Consider the following 19,647-nt stretch of genomic DNA (forward strand, 5'->3'; position numbering starts at 1 on the left):
AACCTGTGCCAAAACACAGGTCCATATACAGACAGTATTTTTAAAAATTCTGTTATACATGATCTGAATGATTTTCAGATCATTTCACAGGTCTGAATATATATGTGGTGGGTTGACCCTGGCCAACAGCCAAACACTCACCCAGTGTCTTGTTCACTCTCCTCTCTTGTGGGTTGGGGATAAAATGGAAGGCCAGAAGACTCATGGATTGAGATGACACCTCATGGTTGCTTGGGAAGAAAATTGCCATAACCCCAAATGTTCTCTTTTTCTTCTCCTTTCCCTGAGCTTCTACTGCTTAGTACAATGTCATATGGCATGGAATATTGAATTCTTCATCTTTGGGACAGCTGCCCTGGCTGTGTCTCCCCCAGCCTCTTGCCCATCCTCAGCCTACTTGCAAGGGGCAGGAAAAGAAAGAGAAAGCCTTGACACTGTGCAAGCACCGTTCAGCAACAGCCAAAACATTGGTGTTATCTGCAGTGTTTTAGCCACAAACACAAAGCACAGCATTGTACATACTGCTCTAAGGTAGATTAGCTCCATGCCTCACATGCATGGATATGTGTGCTCTGAGCTGATGGTGTGTAGTTGATGAGATGTGGTCTGGACTGTCTTTCGCACAGGTGAACCAATGACCATAGTTTACCAGCTGTAAACCGGTTATTTCTTCAGTGAAGTCAGAACTACTGTGGATAGTCCGTACACAATAAAATGTAGGTCCTTGTATTAATATTATGTTACAACAGCAAGAAGACTTATTGTTCTTGGAGATATTCCACTTATTCCAAGATATTATTCTGCTTGGATATGTGGGAATATGGCTTGCTATACATGGAAGATTTGAATGGAGTGTCTTACTTTTTAAACATTTTTTTCCCAGAGTAAATCAAATCTTTTTTTGATAGAAGAATCTGTTAGAGGACTGGCAGGTATTAAATATATTACAACTGGAGAACTGTTAAATAATTTACTTAAACCATTCTATCTTTTTGTTTTGAAGCATTTAGTTCAGATCTGTTATGTTTGTTTTTGATTTATTGTTATGATTCAATTACTATATTACATCAGATAACATCACATCAGCTAGTATCCAATGTGATAATTTGCTCTTCGGTATTAATTCTAGGCAGAGGTTTTCAAAGATTATCTTGATATCTACTAACCAAATGTTTTGAAGACTTACTTTCACAAAAATGTATTGAGATTTTAAATTTCATAAAAATTCAGAGCAAAGTATATGTAAATACATTGAACTGACATGCTTTTCTGACTGGCAATTTATTACTTGAGAACATTCACAGTCAGTCAATAACATAATTTTCTAAAGTTTTTTTCTTTTTCCTGCTTTGGAATATGCCCTGGGTGCTACAGTATAAGTCAATTACAGTGCCCAAATGTAGCTCTCTTTGGTTTCCCTGGGAAACTGAAATGGCAGAAAAAATGTCAGAGTTCAGGAAAAGAAAACCAATCTAGCACACTTCTGTTTTCTCTGTAGAGATTTCTGTATTATCTCAACAGCAGTTATCACAGAATCACAATGTGCTTTTTACCAGCTTTGTCTGAAAACTCTACAAGCACAGATAAATCTGTTTCTAGTCACGATGACATTAAATTGAAATGAAGGCAAAAACAAATCAATTTCTTTACCGTAATAGTTGTGTATGATACCAAACACAACAAGACATTACCAGATTTGTTTTTATTGATGTCATTAGTATATTGTTTGCAGAGATCTAAGGGTTTTCAGCCAAGTTCTATGTTAAAAACATGGGAAATCTGTACTTATTTGAGTGTTTGATGTGAAAAACCTGTCTGTGCCATCTTTGAACAGAGCATGTCAAGATCCTTGCTCCCTCTGGGGATGACAGTGGGGAGCAGACCACACTGCTACAACTTTAGTACAGAAAATGACACAAATGGCAAATGATTCGTCTTGCCATGGCTGGCAGACATTCTCACGCTGGAAGGAACTCAAATCTTCCTGGAAAATGTATGAAAAGGAGTCTGTTTCTAGCTTTGCATCTTCTATGAATCACATTATATCTGTGAGTTTCTTTTTTCGGCTTCACAAGACCAGGAAGATATTGACAAATTGGATGGCTGACAGATTGGGGAAATTCATAAAAGGGAATTCAGAGTTAAAACAAAAGCCTTGAGAAAAATGGGTTATGAACATAAGAACAATTATACTTTTCTTTAATGCTGACTAAGAATAAATATGAAATAAAAAATGTGCAAAATCTTACTAAAGGCATGTGGCTCATTAAAAAAACAGTGGGAGGACTCTTTCAGTTCTTCCCCAAAGACAATGCACAGATAGGCCCAGCTGGACAGAAGGACTGGCAGGGGTCTGGACATGCTCCTTCCTCCCCCTAGCACTGCATCCCCTCAGCAGCTGCAGTTTTAAAAGTTATGACCCCTTTGGGTGACTCCTCTTTCCCTATGATGTGGGGTCTTACACTGTCCTTCCCATGTCTGCATCTCCAGTGATAGAGCAGTGAGACAGCATCAGCTCCATCAAGTTTGCTTTTATACCTGGGTCTAAAGGATGCTGGTGCTGTAGCAAACTTAGGAATGAGGTGAGATTCTTACAAACAAATTCATATTGAGTGTAAGAAAAATGAACAGGGACACTGAGGACTCCCCTCAGAAACTGGGGAAAGCAAAAGTTCTTGTGTCCTGTAACTTAGCCTCTTCTAAAAGACATGCTTAGACTTTCTTTGTTGTGGTCCTCCTGCTTGAAAAGAGCTCATCTAAATAAATTACAGCACTTTGTTTAGATCTGATGAGTGCCATGGTCAAGAAACCTGGCTGTGACAAGGCAGCTAGTAGGCTGAGCCTAGTGTACATCTTTCACATCCCACAGTCAATGGGACTGTCTCTTTTATTCTTCTTTCTTGGTGCTAAATATGTCTCCTGGGGTCCTTAGGGCTCGTAGACCATGTTGAGTGTTTGTATAACCGTAAAATAATAGAGTCATAGAATTTCCTGAGCTGGAAGGGAATCACAAGTATCATTGACACCAACTTGTGGCTCCACAATGAGTATCTAAAAGTTGAACTATGTTCTTTTTATGACACATCAGAAATAGAAGTCTCCTCCATTATTGCAAGTCCTGAAGTAATACATAAAACAATCACCGGAAACAGATGATCTGTAATGACATGAGATTTATCCAGAGAACAGTTCATTTTAAACCAGAGGTTGAAAATGTATTTACGTCAGCTTTTCTGCTTCTAACTTCTGGATCTGATTGCTCACTCTGTCCACATCAGAAAGAAGTTGTTCTGCAGAAAATGGTACCTAGGCTCTGTGGTTGGAAAACGTACAGCAGATCATTCTGTCTCTATCCTGTTGTCTCACAATATTCACAGTTGTTTCTATTGAATCTAGCTAGTACATGTACAATTGTTGAAAGGAACAAGTAAGACAAGCCTGGATGAATTATACATACCCTTCCCCCATGAACTTATCCTCTCATTTCTAAACTCAATCCACTGCACCACACACCTGAGTGAGAAGGGATTTTACGGCAGCATCTCAGCTGCTGACATCTTCATAAATACTGAGGTGCCTGAACTGAGGTGTGCTCAGAAGGAAGTAAAGGCCATTTATGCAACAGTTTCACCAAAGGGATAAAGACTTCTGTATGGCGTGTGCCATTTGGGTAAATCTTAATTGGAGACAATATCAAATGATGGCCCTGTTGATAAGTACTTTACATGGTCAGAGCAGAGCAGAATTAAAGCTACATGTGCTCTGGGTTTCCTTTATTTGGGAAGGAAAAGGGTTGAGATTTGCTTTTACTGTTGGTCTAAAATAAGGTTTATGGTGGCATAGTACAAAAAGAACTCAGTATTTCCAGATTACAAAAAAAATAAGCAATTAACAAATAATATAGCTTTTTATTGATAACTAAAAAGAAAGAAAACCCCACACCACAAACAAACCACAAAAAACATCTACTAGGAAATGTGAAGTAAGACAGGTCTGCATTTTGTCCTGTAAACCCAGCAATGGGGGGACATAGTTATGAATAAATCTTTACCTCTGTTGCCAATATTTTTTGTGTGAAATTACTTGAGGTGTAAATATTTAATGTGTCTTTTCTCTGCATTACTATTTATTTTTTCTGTGTGGGAGCAAAGGCATCCTTCAATACTGCGGACTAGGTAAATAATGTATTACTTAGTCATGAAAAATGCCAGAGGAAAATAAATGAGAGGATATCTTACCTTTGGTCATCACAATTCCTGCAAGAGATTTGTGGCGTGCATGCATGGAAGTGAAATTGTCTGTCAGCTCCTGGAACTTCTGTGTAACCATTTGGTACACGGAGTCTGCAAAGTCCTGAAAGACACAGTCAGAAAGAATTCTTTCACTTTCTTTGATTGAAGCACCTGGGCGTTTCTGCAGATTAATCACCTGCTGTCAACTGCTGAGCAGTCCCTTTTAGAATTAGACGCCACCTACCTGAGCAGAGATGAAAGGAGTATCTCTGCCGACTACCCTCACCCCCCTCAGAAATGGCTGGTGTTAGGTTCTAAATCCAAATTAACTGAATTAAAGCGAAGGCCTGTATTGACTGGGATTAGTGGTAAGGTGGAAAGATTTCAAGGTTGACTTTTCTTTAGCCTCCTAGTCATTGCTGTGGGATCAGTTCACAGAAATTATGTTAGACCTTCAATAATTTTGTTGTAGTGAGCTGAAGAGATGAACACATGTCCCATAAAACCACTTAGACATGGATTAGGTACCAACAACATCAAGGTTTAGTAATTTTCAGGATTTTTGTTGTTAAGGAATGCTAAGGAAGGAAATTTTCCATTACCTCACTGAAGCCTAAGAGCGGAGCTGAGGCCTGGGTTATGAGTAAGGTATCAAAGGGCCATCTTTTTCTGCAGTCAAGGTGAGTTTTTAATGATGCACTGCTACTGGAGTAAAATGATCTGTTTAATACTGTCAGAGGAGCACCATGGTCTGTCTTGTTTCTGCCTTGACTGCCATCAGAAAGGAGGGGAGGGAAACCTCTGCTTGCACTTCTTACTGAGCGGGGTCAGCATGGTCCCTTTGGTGAAAGGTCAGATTTTCCTGTGGACTGGGCTCTGCAGACTATGTGCTCTGAACCCTTAGGCGTAAGTGAGTTCAGTCTGCTAGGACACCTTCGGGAAGGTGGGTATTGAAGCCAAGCAGGGCAAAAAGTTTAAAAGGTGAATTCTGAAGACTACATGTGGATGAATGTGAACCTAAAACATCTGTGATGCTCCTGAGAGCACCACTACTTGGACTGTTTCCCTCCTGCAACATTTAGTATCTTTTAATTTACTTAATCTCAGCACTTTGTTTGGCACAGAGCCTTTCAAGCATACATTAGAGATAAGTCAGAGGAATGCTGTTTGTGAGCATGAGTTGTTCTTCAAATGCTTTGCAAGTCTAAGCATAAAAAAGAAAGATCCAAAGGATATATTTCTTTTTTCTTATTTGAGCCATCTGACTTCTAATGTGAAACCATGGTATGCCTACAAATCCTTCTGGGAGCCTCTCTTGGAGGCCAGAGCTTACTCTGGGGTACTGGTTTGAGACCTTCTGTAATCTGGTTAGTCCCAAGTGACTATGCCTGTGGCTTGGCTGAGCAACAGTTCCTGTTCTTCTCGTGTTGGACTAAGCCCACCTGGTATAGCAGGACCTCTTGAGCACCCCTGATTGAGAGGCTGAGGCTGATAATTCTCCCTCCCTCACCCTGAAAGGTCCATCATCATGCAGAAGTAAGGAAATGTCTTTAAGAAGATCATATATATATATATATTTTTTTTTTTCCCCTCCCTAAACTGTCAATGGCTATAAAAACATGCTGGCAAAAACACGTTATCTTAAACTGGGAGATCACACAGCTATTTTTCAGAGGAAAGAAGATTCTAATTCACAAATATTATCTGTAATACTACTGCCACTGAGCACCTCTGCAGGCTGTACGCCATATGTTTCTACAGTTTGTTGCAGAAAATCATCTTAATTTTTAAACATTATTATAGAAAATATATGTATAATATCTAATTAAATAAAACATAAAAACATTAGGCAACTGTCTTTTCGTAAAACCTTAAATATTTTTTTAACAGATAATCCTTGCAAATAATCTTGATTTGCTCATAAAGAATAGGATTTTTTCAACATGATAATTTTTCGTTGTTTTGCTAAGTGCAATTTTCCAAGGTGTTGCTCTGGGAACCAACCATTTTCCCATAATAAGGAAGGCAGTTTAATATAACATAGAACAAAATGCTCTGGCTTGGTGCAAATAAAGGAAAGAGGCATTAAAACTCATCTGTGAGATGCTCACAAAATTCTACACAAGAATTAGATGAAAACTAAGAAAAATTATCAAGAACAGTTTGACAGTTCCTAAATGGAATTTCACTTTGACTGCATTTATACCTCTTCTAATCTAATTGTCCACAACCACCATGTGAGCAAGGTATTGCTAATACAGTGCTTCTGAAGGATGAATTTTGGGTCAATTCTCATTTGTCAAGCATCAAGGCACCCCTGTGATATAAATGCAATTATAGCTGTTTTACAGATGAATGAATGCAGGCACTAAAAGGGTGAGGGACTGGTCCAAGGGAATAGCACAGAGCCGGGCAGAGCCAGGTGTTCTGATTTCCTGATGTTCTGGCTACGTGCTCAGCGCTGGAACGCTGCCTGTCTTTCATAACATGAAAGTTTGTTTCCAAACTTGTTTTCCCTACTGGAGGGTGACTTCATCCATAGCTGAAAACTAAACTGTATTTGCAGGACTGATGTAACTGGGTCCCATATGGTGGTCTGAAATCTGATCAGCTTTATTTAGACTTGAAAAAAAAAGGGAAAAAATAAAGAGCATATAAATAAAACTATCTGCACATCATTTAAAAAAAAAAAAAAAAAGAATCAAATCATAAATTTCATCTCCTACAGTATTACAGTTCAATCCATGCCTGCACTTCTAGAGTACCCTCCAAATCTGCATCCCAGGGCATTTTGCGCTCATTAAGAGTTAATTAGCTTAGAGGCACATACAATTCCTAAAAGAATCATTTTAAAAATGCTAAATAGAACAAATAACTTTTAACTTTGGATTTAGAAATCCCTACAGTCAGAGCTTTCCTTACTTCATTTGGCAGTAGGTTCCAAAGCCAGAATGCAAAGAGACTCACTAAAGGCAAAATAACGACATGACTTCAGATAACATTTAGGGACGATAAGAAATTCAGCATTCACTGATCTCAAGGAGTGACCTGGGACATTAAAGAATAGCAAATCCATTAGATGTGAAGCCTCTTAGCTAGAATAAGTCAGGCGAATATTTTTTGTCTTGAATTCATTGCCTAAAAGGACGCCAGTGAAATCAGTAGGAGCAATGGAATACATGAATAAATGGAGGATGCAGGAAAAACAACCAGAACCATAATGTCTTATCCAAGAGGTCACTTAAGGGCAATCATACAGCCCTAACTTTGGGTATTGCAGAGTACAGAGGAGAGCAGTCTGTTCTATGTGGAGAAAAATAAGAAGTCAAGACAGCCCTGTAAGGGGTTTGATAACCTGAGGATTTAGGCATGTGTAGTACAGTGTAATCACAGGGTCTTGAATAATGCAGCCCTGAAAGCTGGCCCAGTGGTGGGGCTGGGTGTAGGTTTGGTTTCCTGATGCCCTTAAGTTGCAAGATGCGTAGTGTGCTGCCTTCACCTCTAACACACACCAGAGAAGCTATTTGTCTTGAGCCAGTCACACCCACAGAAATCAGCAGAAGCATTTCTTCCTATTTAGAGCCTTTAAACTGGCCTTCAGTGTTTGCACAGAAACAAAAAGGGTTACAAATCTACTGAATGCATACAGGAAAGATATGATGGGTAAGTGTTCCTGCATTTACCCCTGTTCAGTTTATAACAAGAGATTTCATTTTAGAGATTTTTTTGCTTTACACTTGATCAATAATCCTAGATTACTGCAAGATATACATCCAAGTGATCATTCTTGATGGGATATAAACCAGAAAAATCCCACTATTGATGACCATTGTGAGCCTAGTTGAGCTTTGGGATACAGGTTAGCTGACGTTATCTGCCATGAGGAATAACTTACAAACTATGCACAAAAGAAACCAGTCTTTTGTTACTCTTCAAAAAAATTAATCTCATAGAAATGTTGCATTTGGTGATACCACAGTTCTTACTGCCAGATATGAGTGAGAATAAGAGTCTCCATCTGGAGTAAATACAAGAGCCAAATACATCTTGGCAGCTTCTGAACAACTATCAGGTTGGTACCAGAAAAAGGGAAGATTTTAGAAGATGGAAAAAAAAAAAGAAAAGAAAAAAAAGAAAAGACTAGAAACATTCCTTGGGAAAAGAAGAAACATGTAATAGCAGAGAAATAGTAGCTGGGGGCAGAAGAGAAAAAAATAAAAGAAACGTGGACAGTCAGAACTCTGCAAATTCATACCGATGCTTGAACACCACCTGAATGCTTGGCCCTGGGGAAAATTTTGTTTAAGTGTTTCTCCTTGGAAAACTGGGGTCTGATCCAAAACTCCACTGAAGCCAGTGGAAATGTGCCTGACTCAGAGATGCTCCAGATGAGGCTCAGCCTGCAAGGAGGGGAATTCAAGTGGTCAGGCAGGGCAAGCTTGGCGACACCAGCTTTTGGCGCTGTGCATGGGCAACCCAGCATGTCGGGAGGAAAAACCACCTCTGTCCAAAAGGACTAACCTTCCAGCCGATGTGTTTCTTTCAGATGGCCTGCTTTGGTTTGTCTGCATTCAAAATCTTGGCTTTTATAGGCCCTTACTTATATTTTTTTCTGTACAAATAATATTTGTCTCAGTAGCAATGTCTTTGAGATCAAAAATTTGCTCATTCTTACTAACGGAGTAGGTGGTAGCAGCAAGGCAAAGAAGGCTGCTTGACCCACACTGAAGCCCAAATCTGCTTTTACTTGCACTCAGGTCATGAACATTGCCTAAATGCCATTGACAGTGGTGAAAGGAAGAGATACCTGTTCAGGTGCCTAGCAGAAGAAAGAAAACAGACAATACTAAAATTTCCGACATGAAGAAACACTGTGAGATATCACAATATATATATTTTGTCATGTAAAAGTAGGCTGGAAAAATGAAAAATAGATGTCATTACCACTAAAACTGCACTGTGTTGTCTGAGGAATTCATCTGTCCTTGATTACCATATCAAATTACCAATGTTATTCACACAGGAAAATTAAACTTTAGATCATACCATTACAGAATCAAAAACTTTTAGTCATTTCTCAGCACTAATATTTCAAATGGCATAAATAATTAAATGTGTTCAAGTTTGCAATGGCAGTCTTCAGGGTAAAACTGACATTCAACAGGAGTAGTAAGGATATTAAAATCAATAGATTATAAAGGAGAAAGCCTTTAGTAAACATTTTCTATTGAAATCCTGTCTTAGGGTTTACGGGGTTGAAATATCAAAAAGGTTAGATTTGCATATGGATGGGAAGAAATACTCTACTATACAGATATCACCAAAGGCTCTGTTTCTCCTGTCTCCCAAGTACTTTATTTTCCAGAAAATTACTGACATTTGGGGGTAAATGTTGAACACGATGAATGGGGATTGGGTTGAATTAAGTTCACAACTTCCTTCACTGATAAAAGGAGATGCACACCTACTTCTGTTTACTGGCCAAGGGGGAAACAGGCGCTCTTTGACAGTGGGAGTTTGTATTTTTTCCTGTGGAGTACTCTCAGTGCCTAAATGGGAAGGGAGGAAAACAGCACAGCGAATATCAGTCCTGGAGTGCTGGTCCTGGTCAGGGTGCACAGCAAATTGCTGCTACACAACACACTTTTTCTCAGGCTTGTAAATAAGTTTGCCGTAGCCAGTTGGAGATTCATCACTAAGAGATTGCACCCCAGAGCCAATGAATTAGTCAGGCTCTTCTCAGGTACTACATCATCTTCAAGACAGCCTTGAGAAGAGAAATGGCAGAGGGTCGTGGGCTGCCCTCCACCATTCATCTGCTGGCATCAATTTCGTGTAGCCAGGAGCTCCCCCTGTCCATGGGGAAGGGTTGAACCAGGACCAAGAGGAAAGAGCAGGCAGGGGTGGCCCATGGAAGGAGGGAGGGAGGCAGGTCGGAGGTTGGGTTCACTCCTTCCTGCAGCCTCAGTGCAAGCTCTTTGCTTTACCACAAGTACCACTTCTCTAGAGGTAAAAGGGGATGATTTTTACCCTCCTCACAAAGGAGGCAAATGGCATTAACAGCAGTGAGACCTCCAAGCAGGGTCATGCAGGTACTTCTGGAGGCTGCAGGCACTCACAGCCCTCATAACTCAGCCTTCCTTCAGCATGCACAGGCATTTACAGAGTATTACTCAAAGAACAAGGCATTGCCAAGGAATTCATTGTGGTCCTTTCCTTGAGATGTGCAGTAATTATTTCTCTCCGATCTTAACTCCTACAGTATTGATCATTATGTCTGGTTCTGGCTTATCCCTCAGGGCCAGCATATATGGGCTTTGTTTTATCTTAGATGGACGTGCTTTTATTTTGTCTGGCTGTATGTTTTCATTTCAGCTGGACGTGCTCATATATCCTGTGTACATCCTGACTCAGAGAGGTCTCCTCATTCGCGCTCCTCAGAGGGGACTGTGCTCGTGCTGCACAGGCAGCAGCTGGGTATGCGTTCCCACACCGAGCTTCTAATGAAAACTCCAATAACAATAACACATTTCTGACACTGAATATCCTCATGGTTTTCTTATCAAGATTGATGGGGAAGATCAACAGCTCCTATTGATTCAGTCAAAAGAATCCCTTTCACCAACCCTCTCAGCTGTTCATGGTCCTATTACAAAGTTTTAGCTACATGTGATGCTGTGTTACCCTAATAAATTTCTCATTTCTGTAATCACCAAATGCTCTGAATTTGCTCTGCATTTGTAAAGGCTCGGCTGACCTCGGCTGACTTGGATGTCTTGTCTGGACTGTGCAAGGGGCTCATGGGCTCAGAGCCATCATATGCTGGCTGCTTGCCTCTCCTCCTCTCACCCCGGCTGGAGGCTGATTGCTCTGCTAATTTCCGAGGCCCCACAGAACATATTTGCCTCCACACCATTATTTATATCATTAGTGATCATTTACTAAATTTCAACGCTGTGCTGGCTGCTGTATGAAGCAGAGTTTAAAGACAGACACTGTGCAGCAGATGAAAGAGTGAGAAAAATGCACTGAAAGACCCTGGAATGGGAGTTGGAATAGAAAAGTCCTTTCTCTACCCAAAAATTTTGGGGTTTATCAGTAACCCAATGGCTTTATGAAAATGATAGGTACTGCCCTGACTAGTGTTGAGAGGATATAGCATGCACACAGAAATTAAGATGGGACAAAGGATGAATGGGAGGGCTAGTTAAAGTCCTTCTTTAAGTCCTTTTTTTAAGTCCTTATGAATGTCAAAGGGGTACTGAACAAATGTCACCTTTTTTTTAACGTTTTTTTTTAATTTATTTTTTTCACAGATACTAAGTCTGAAATGGGGAAAAAGAAATGTTTGTTGGAAGATTTGGAGATGGATGGACAAATTTAGCAAGAGATAGATATGATGTGAGTTCTGCTATACTGAATCATCTCGTAAATTTGTCCATAAGTACAAATATGTGATCTTGTAAATGAGATTAATCAATGCTAAATATCTAAAGAGAAATTTGTAGCCATGGTGGGGAGTAATGAAGATCAACCAGGAATTTATTCTAAGAGCTCAGTGAAAAAATTGGTCTGTTTTCTCAATATATCCCTCGACTACAGGAAATCAATCAAACTTAATATAATGTATCTTTTTATTTGTTTCAGAGCCCCCTGGAGTGGCTGTAAGAAAATAGAATACATAAAATAAGCATACTATACAAAAAGGCATTAATGTAAAATCCAAATGTCCCAGCTCCTCCAAAATGTACGGTTTTCTATTCTGTAGCAAAACATTTCGTATGTAGGTTTAATTAGAATCTTTAAATTCACATTAGTGTGTTAATGTTAGGATGCTAACAGATGAGCCCCTCTATTTGAGGTTGATTCATTACTGTCTGCATTCATCTTGCTCTAAAAAGATGCTACCAACAAGTACCATTTCAATGAATTTAGAGGAAACAAGCTTTTCCACCGACACGAACAGTTGTTCCCTAAAGGAAGCCATACTCAGCTTCCAGCCTCTGCTGCTTCTGAGTACAGCTCTGCATTTGTCGCTCTGGTAATGAAGGATGTCCACACCAATTTTGCAGAATCATTCTTGAAGTCAATACTGCACCTGCTAACAAACGCCGGAAAGGAGGGGTTGTTTGTTTGCCTTTTTTCTTTTTTTCTTCTACTGATCCTTAACCCAAAATCCTTCTTCCTACAGAGACACACATAAGGTTGGCTGCGAGTGCTGAATAATTCAAAACAATGAAGTAGTGTTCACTTTGCAGCCTTGTGCCTGCTTTAGGACAAGCCTCAGGTGTCAAGCTGTTGTACACCACAGATATTAAATTAGCACGAATGGGTTTTCTTTAACTAGATAAAAGCTCTATAAAGCCACCAGCGCCTGGGAATGGCTAACTCTGTAAAAAGGCTTTTATGTTCCCTATAAAAAACTAGATTTTAGATTCATATTATGAGCCGTATCTCTTTAATAAAATCAGTGCTTTATCTGAGAAATGTCCTTTCAGTTTTCTGTTTCCTTGCTTTATCTTACGTGCATTAAAATATATATCCTTTGGAAACTAACAGGAGCAAACCCCTCATCACATACAATACTCTTGGCTGTTTGAGGTCCACTCTCTTCCTACAGCCTAACCAGTCAGCAGCTCTTGGGTACATATTGAAAGCTGTGAGAGAGCCGTGCTTGCTCAAATCCCTCGAGCACCACTTGGAAAATCTACGCCTGTGTGTTTATGGTTCTCATTAAGGAGCTGCACCATTAAGAGCCTTCCCCATTACACATATGCTTTGTTAGATAAAGTGGGGTGCAGGCAGTGTCCAAAACAAATTGAATCTATTCTGAACTGCTGATCCCAGCAAGGCACTGCACAATTCAACTTTCTGAATCACTGCAGAGGTGTATAATACACTACTCGGCAATTACGATACAGACATTGGAATTTTTCCTTTCTTGTTAAAGATCTTGCTATCATTTGCTGTAATGATTCTTGAAATCCAGCTGTAACCTTGCTAGCCACCTTTCCCTTGGCTGGGAGGGATATTAAGGCAAACTGCATTTACCTCACCCTTCTCTGGGCTTCTCCTCAAACGTGTAATTAGCAAGGTTAATTTTCCTCATCTGTGGTGGCCTGGGGTGTGTGTGGCTGTGGTGATTGGAGTGTGTGTGGCACCAGGGCTAAAACCCGTTTCTTCCTCTCTTACTCTTCTTCACTGGACAAACACAGGTCATTAACATGACATTGCTGAAATTAATAAAAGATTTTACTGTTGCATGTTGGCTGAGAACCTGCACTGGATGCTAAAAATTCAGCATTAGTTTTAGTCCATGACGATCTGCCCCCAGATGGATGAAGCGCTACAGATTTCAATCACAGTTCAGATTTCTTACTGCACATCAAACCTTTAAGATTTCCTCATCATACGAGAGTGATCACTGTGGCCAACAAAAGAAGAACTTATTGGGAAAAACAAAACAAAGAATACTTGGATAAACCCAGTAATGAAATTCAAAAGAAATTATTTCTATGTATTTAACTGCTTAGAAAAAATCTCAGAGCAGTTTACCTACAAATTGGCCAAACCCTGTAAGATTTGTTAGGTAGGTAAGTATATTTACTCCTACATAACTGATGATTAAATTGAGAGGTAACCAGCTTTAATATTGTGCTCAGGTAAGTCAGTGTCAAAGACAAAAAATAGAATATGCAATTCTTCCTTTAAAAAAAAAAGAAAAAGAAAAAAAAAAAAAAAAAGTATAATACGAATAAGAATAAATTTCTTCTATCGACACACCACTCCTCTGGAAGGATACCTCTGCAAGTCTCTAAGGTGTCAGGGGATACATATTTGGGCTCCTGAGTACAGCTATGAGATGACTCAAGAAGGTCCCAAAATCCAAACGACTCCAGAGAGAAATGTGGAACAATCCACAGTTTCCTACATTCATGCCCAGCTCTCATTACCTATAGAATTGTGTCACCAGTGTGTGTATTAAGGTAATTGCTGGATGTTGGCTGATTTGCTAAGATGCACCTACCCTAAAGGGCACCCCAATAAATGACATCTAGCAAGTTGCTCTCTCCTGCAGTGCTCACAGGGCTCATCGGCAAGAAGGAGCTGATGCACAGCCTTACTCTGCCCTCTCTGGTCCACAAAACTGTCCTGGGGGACTGTAGCACAAAGGCTGTAGCTACATAAAATTCTTGGGCTCAAGAGCTAATATGGAAAGCAAATCGAAATATTCTGCTCAGAGCCGCTGGAAATAATTAAGGCAAAAAGACAGAGGATTTAGAGCTGTCTGCCATTGCACCTTTGTCTTGTCTTTCTTCATCCCTTCTGCCCCTATGATTATATGTTTAAATATTTTTCCCTTTTTCAGAGGAAAAAAAAATCCACTCTTGCTGAGTGAATCTATGCTTAGCCTCACAGAGGCATTGCCTAGGTGGTCTGGAAACCCAGACAAACTATTATACAAATCGAAGTCTGTCCAGTTTCTGATAACACCAAAACTAATTTATTTTTTGTTTATACTCTGCTACCTTTGACAAAGCTTTCTCTAGAGATTTATATCTCCATCCTTACTGCCTTCCAACTGTTTGTCAATTTTTTGTTTTGCAACCTACAAAAGAAAAAAAAATCTGACATCAACCTTGGAAGAGGTACTGTGAGAAGAAGTTTTTTTTTTTTTTTTTCAGATGTGATAAAATCTTGCCTAAAACCATGTCCAACCTTTTCAGTAGAAAGTCCAGATGGCTTTGCAGCCTGTACAACAGACTTTATTCACTGATGCTTCTCTAAGTGTCAGCAGGGTGTTGTCTTCCAGAACTAGTAAATGCGCAATGAAAGGCAGCTTGGAGGGGAGAAATAAACACAAACAAAAAGAAAAAAACAACCCAAAACCTCACTTAAATCTCCTTGCCTCTCCCGAAAAAATCAAATTAATCTGAGTATTTCTATGTGCATCGGACTGAAAATTCCCCCTGGGTGGAGTAAGGCTTTGCAAACAGCTGGAGGTGTGATGGCTGGCGTGGAAGCTCAGGCAGCCACGGGGCAAGCAGCGATTTACGCAGTCGCTGCTGACTCCGGGTCACCGTTGCCTGCATCGCAAATATTTCGTCTGCAGGATCAGGACCACTCCCATGTCTGTATGTAAGCTCTGAGCTACAGCAACTTCCAGTATTATCCGTGGTATGAACAAATCAGCACCAAAAGACTCGCCTGTCCTGCAAGTCTGGTGGGCAGGCAGGCAGCGGTGGGTTGAGCCTCAGGGATATGGGCTGAGTTTCTGCCCCTGTGCCCTCATACCAAAGCCAGGCCTGCTCTCACCCTGCACCTCAGTTTCCAGTTCATAAAATGGGAAAAGAAAAGAAAGGAAAGGAAAGGAAAGGAAAAGAAAAGAAAAGAAAAGAAAAGAAAAGAAAAGAAAAGAAAAGAAAAGAAAAGAAAAGAAAAGAAAAGAAAAGAAAAGAAAAGAAAAGAAAAGAAAAGAAAAGAAAAGAAAAGAAAAGAAAAGAAAAGAAAAGAAAAGAAAAGAAAAGAAAAAAGCCTACTCAAGGCCCCAGAGAAAATCCCTTCCAGCATGTCTCCTGCTTTGTTTCTGTTGACATGCTACTCTTTCGTTTTGAGATGACAGCTGTGGTCCAGCCTTTGTCAGGTAATTAATCTATGTAGTTCATTTTCACAGGTGAGTAGCAGGTTGGCAAAGTCTCCTCCAGCAGTGCTTTGTGGATATTTCTGTTTCTTTTCAGAGCACCCTGGGTAAAGAGTGTATGAAAGCATTTCTGCATGTGAACGTGTGTGCAGAGTGTGTTTCCAGCCTGGTTGCCCATTTGTCCTTTCCTCATCACAGAATTGCAGTGAATTGAAACCTAATTGAAACCTAACTGAAACCAGGACACAGTGGCCATTACACCATGCCAACAGATGCTGTTCTTTGGAGGGTAAATGGAAGGAAACCTCTGTTAGGAGCTGAAAAGCATCAGACCTGCTCTCATTGATTGCAACTGACAAAACATTTAAAGCCACTGAGTTCACTTGCCAAGGTTGAGCACTGCTAGTCTGACTACCACAACAACTTCTGCATGTATTCAAAAATGAAATTTATTAAAAAGATTTAAAAAAAGAAAAAAAGAGAGAGAGAAGGGGAGAGAGAAAGAAAGAAAAGCCATCACATCCCCTGGCATGGAAGTAGCGGGTGATGCACTGCATTTTAACATTTGGTTAGCCATGAAATAATGCAGCAATAATAATAATAATATTCTGCCCATACAGCAGTGACAGCTGAAATGAGCACATTTTCTGTTTCACAGCGTAGACAGCACTCTGCGAGGTCACTGAGCTGGGAAACGCAACTCTATGGTTCTCGTGCCAGAGTGCCAAAATACCCTTACACCAAAGCTGTATGCCTTCGAGTTGTCCCTGAGCTTCACAGAGTCACTTCCTTCTGACTGATGGTTTCTTGCCACTTCCCTCTGGTTCCCAGAGATATCTACCTCAGTGAATGGCTGGGTAATACATGGCTGGACAACATGGTTTTACCTCAGGGTCTCTGCTCTTGACAGCCAACACTACCATGAGGTTTTCTTTATTGCTTCGTCCTTATATTTTTTCTTCTTTCCTTCTTCTTACAACCCAGTATTTAAAACCCAGTCTGCGTATTAGTCTGTATTATGTGTCCCGGGAGACCCCATCCCCCTGTTTCCATGGGACATCAAGCGATGGCTCATTTCAGACTGCGCTGTGAAAGGATGCATGTTATGACATATATTTTCGTCTCCTTGAATAATAATGCTAAAAGGTATTTTGAGCTGTAACCAGCCTCTGTGGAGGATAACAAGCTTTGTATCCTGGTGCCGGGTGCCTTGATGGAAAGCAGTGCAATGACCCCTAGGCCGTCAGCTATGGCTGCATTAGGAAGGTGGATTTAGGGAACTGAGCACCCTCCACCTTTGCTTGAGTGTTTTGGCTAGTTATTTCTAGGTAAGCATTTCAGCAGTCACCCTCATTTCCAATGAGGGGCCGGTGTACCAAGCATTACCCAAGTGATGGCCATATCCTGGCCACATCTTCCCACCTGGGACTGTTTCTCTCCCCTGACAAAGTGGGGAGCCCAGACCTACTGGGTTTCAAGAGCAGATTAAAATCATTTCTCTCTCTCTTCAGTTTCAATGCCCTAGTAATGAATAGGTACCAGTAGTAGGTGATCAGAATAAAGTGATTTCCTTACACCAGAAAATGGAATAAATAAAATCCCTTCTCCTAAATCCCATTTAGCTCTACATTCATTATATTGCAATGCTTTTGTAGTGAAATGTTCAGATCCTATTGAAATGTCCTAGATATTATTTTTCACTGCTAGTAACAGGAGCCCCATGCACTTAACGTTGTCCTTGGAATGCACTAACAATATGTTTCAGTAACTAATGAAATTATCATAGACCCTGAGACTTGGGAAACAAACAGAATAAGAAAGTCTTTCCCTTGCAGGCTGAAATGATGTGGTTCAGCTGCATTTTGTCACGTACTTGGTATATATATATATGCATATATCATGCCAAGTTGTAGATTGCCATTTTTTATACATTAAGGTGGTTAAGTAGACTTTTTTTAGCTGACATTTCCAACACATCTCAACAACTGTTTTGCTAAAATTTATGTCATGTATCACATATTTCATGGTTTCTTTAGCACGTAGAGGTTTTAACTGTTGAAAGATTAACACTCATCTGCTTCTAGCAGTGATGCGGTAGTGTCATTCCATGTCTATCCAAGCTTTAATATGACAGGCTTTACTACTTTTATTTTGAACTTAATATTTTTGTCTAATTAAACTAAAAAAAAACACACCACAGAACAAACTTTCAACAAAAAAAAAAGATGTAAAGGTGTCTTTCAAGGTAAAGACAATGGGAAATCTCTCAGGGTACAAAACTGGGAGATTCTTCAGGGAGCTTACTGACATTGCAAAATGCATTGTAGTAGCACAGGAAAGGATAAAAACTGAGCTCCCCTGAGGTATGTAAGCACTAAACTTGCATAGCTGGATGGTTGGAGGTCTTTGAAGAGCTCAGCCTCATTGCATACTGAAACTAGTTGTACATTTATCCTTTAAAGTTATGTGATGTCAAGGATATTGGTCCTTGTTAGCAAATGGCCTCAGTATGGAAATCCCTATGGGAAAGTGAAACACTGCTGCCACAATGTCATCACATCAGCAGCACGGGGTAGCACATTGGGGTCCATATCAAAGACATAAAATGAATGCTTACTTCCCTCATGGGTGAAATATAGCTCTTAGTAACACTTGGTTTTGTCACCAGCCGTTCAACTCCAATGGGAGGTGGCACCCCATATCCATCCTTCTGTCCGTGTGCCTCTGTATTTAAGACAAATGGGTCCATGTGCTGCCTTTGCTTCCTTGATTGCCTTGATGGCGGTGTGGTGCATGGGCTGCCACACGCTGCAAGAGGTTGGAGAGCCAACTTCTCCTGCAGGACTCTATCAGCAGCTCTTTTCTTTACATGTGGGCTGGTAGCAAATCAACAGCTGGGAGCTCTCCAAAGAGGAACACAGCTGTCCATCCAGAAAGATACAGCAGGTATCGATTTGAACATCACCAAGGGAGGCTGCCCCTGGGAAATGGTGTTTGGGAACAAGCCTCCATCACAGCCAGCAGTGTTAGCGCCATTAGGGGCTTCTTGTTTTAAGGAGAAAATGGTTTATGTGGGCTATGGGAGACCACAGGCTGTTTCTGTTTCTGGTTCAGTACCTGGCAGCAGTGAAATGCTTTGGTAGCTTGCACCAGTTTTACAGGTATAACTACACTACAAAATGCAGGCTAGGGGAGAGGGAGGTCCCCCTTGCTGGTGCTGTTATTCTTCCCCAGGAAGGCTGAAGACCCAGGACATTCATACCACAAATATCTCTACACATCCCTAAAGAGATTAGCAAAGTCCCTTAAAGGGAGCACAAAGCAACCTACTTTGAGAATTTTAGATTAGAAAGCCTCAAATGTAAAACTCAGCCCAAAAGACATGGACTAGCACAAAACAAAGAAGAGGAAAGAAATAATTGTGAATGACTGGCAAATTTCCACTCCAGCTTTGGTAAAGGAACCACAGCTGCTGATCTCCTCCGTTGGTAAGAACAGGGTGAATTATGTTCATTTCAATGTGGCAAGACCAACTGGACTTGGCTGTCCAACATGCTTTCTTTTTAATGTTAAAAACACTTCAAAAACAATTTCCAAATCTACCACATTTTAAAATGCTTTTGCTCTTGCTTTTTTTTTTTTTTTTTTTCTTTTTTCCCACAAAACCTCCCTGCCAGACTATAGTTATACGGCATATGGAAAGAGTTTAGAGCCTGAGCCAAACCTTGTAGAAATCCATAGAAACATTTACTGTTACTGAAGCAGGCTTTGTTT

General features: G+C 40.3%; 1 protein-coding gene across 1 annotated transcript in view; it reads right to left on the bottom strand.

The window, feature by feature from the left end:
- ADARB2 (adenosine deaminase RNA specific B2 (inactive)) overlaps window positions 1–19,647 on the bottom strand; it is a gene marked incomplete at both ends in the record, with an annotated part of 307,517 nt that overhangs the window by 54,363 nt on the left and 233,507 nt on the right. Inside the window, one exon of the mRNA XM_082754534.1 lies at window positions 4,239–4,353. Coding sequence (XP_082610660.1) covers window positions 4,239–4,353 — 115 coding nt within the window. The remainder of the gene's footprint in view (window positions 1–4,238; window positions 4,354–19,647) is intronic.

Source organism: Aythya marila (genome assembly GCF_965140915.1).
Source record: "Aythya marila genome assembly, chromosome: 2".
Taxonomy (NCBI): domain Eukaryota; kingdom Metazoa; phylum Chordata; class Aves; order Anseriformes; family Anatidae; genus Aythya; species Aythya marila.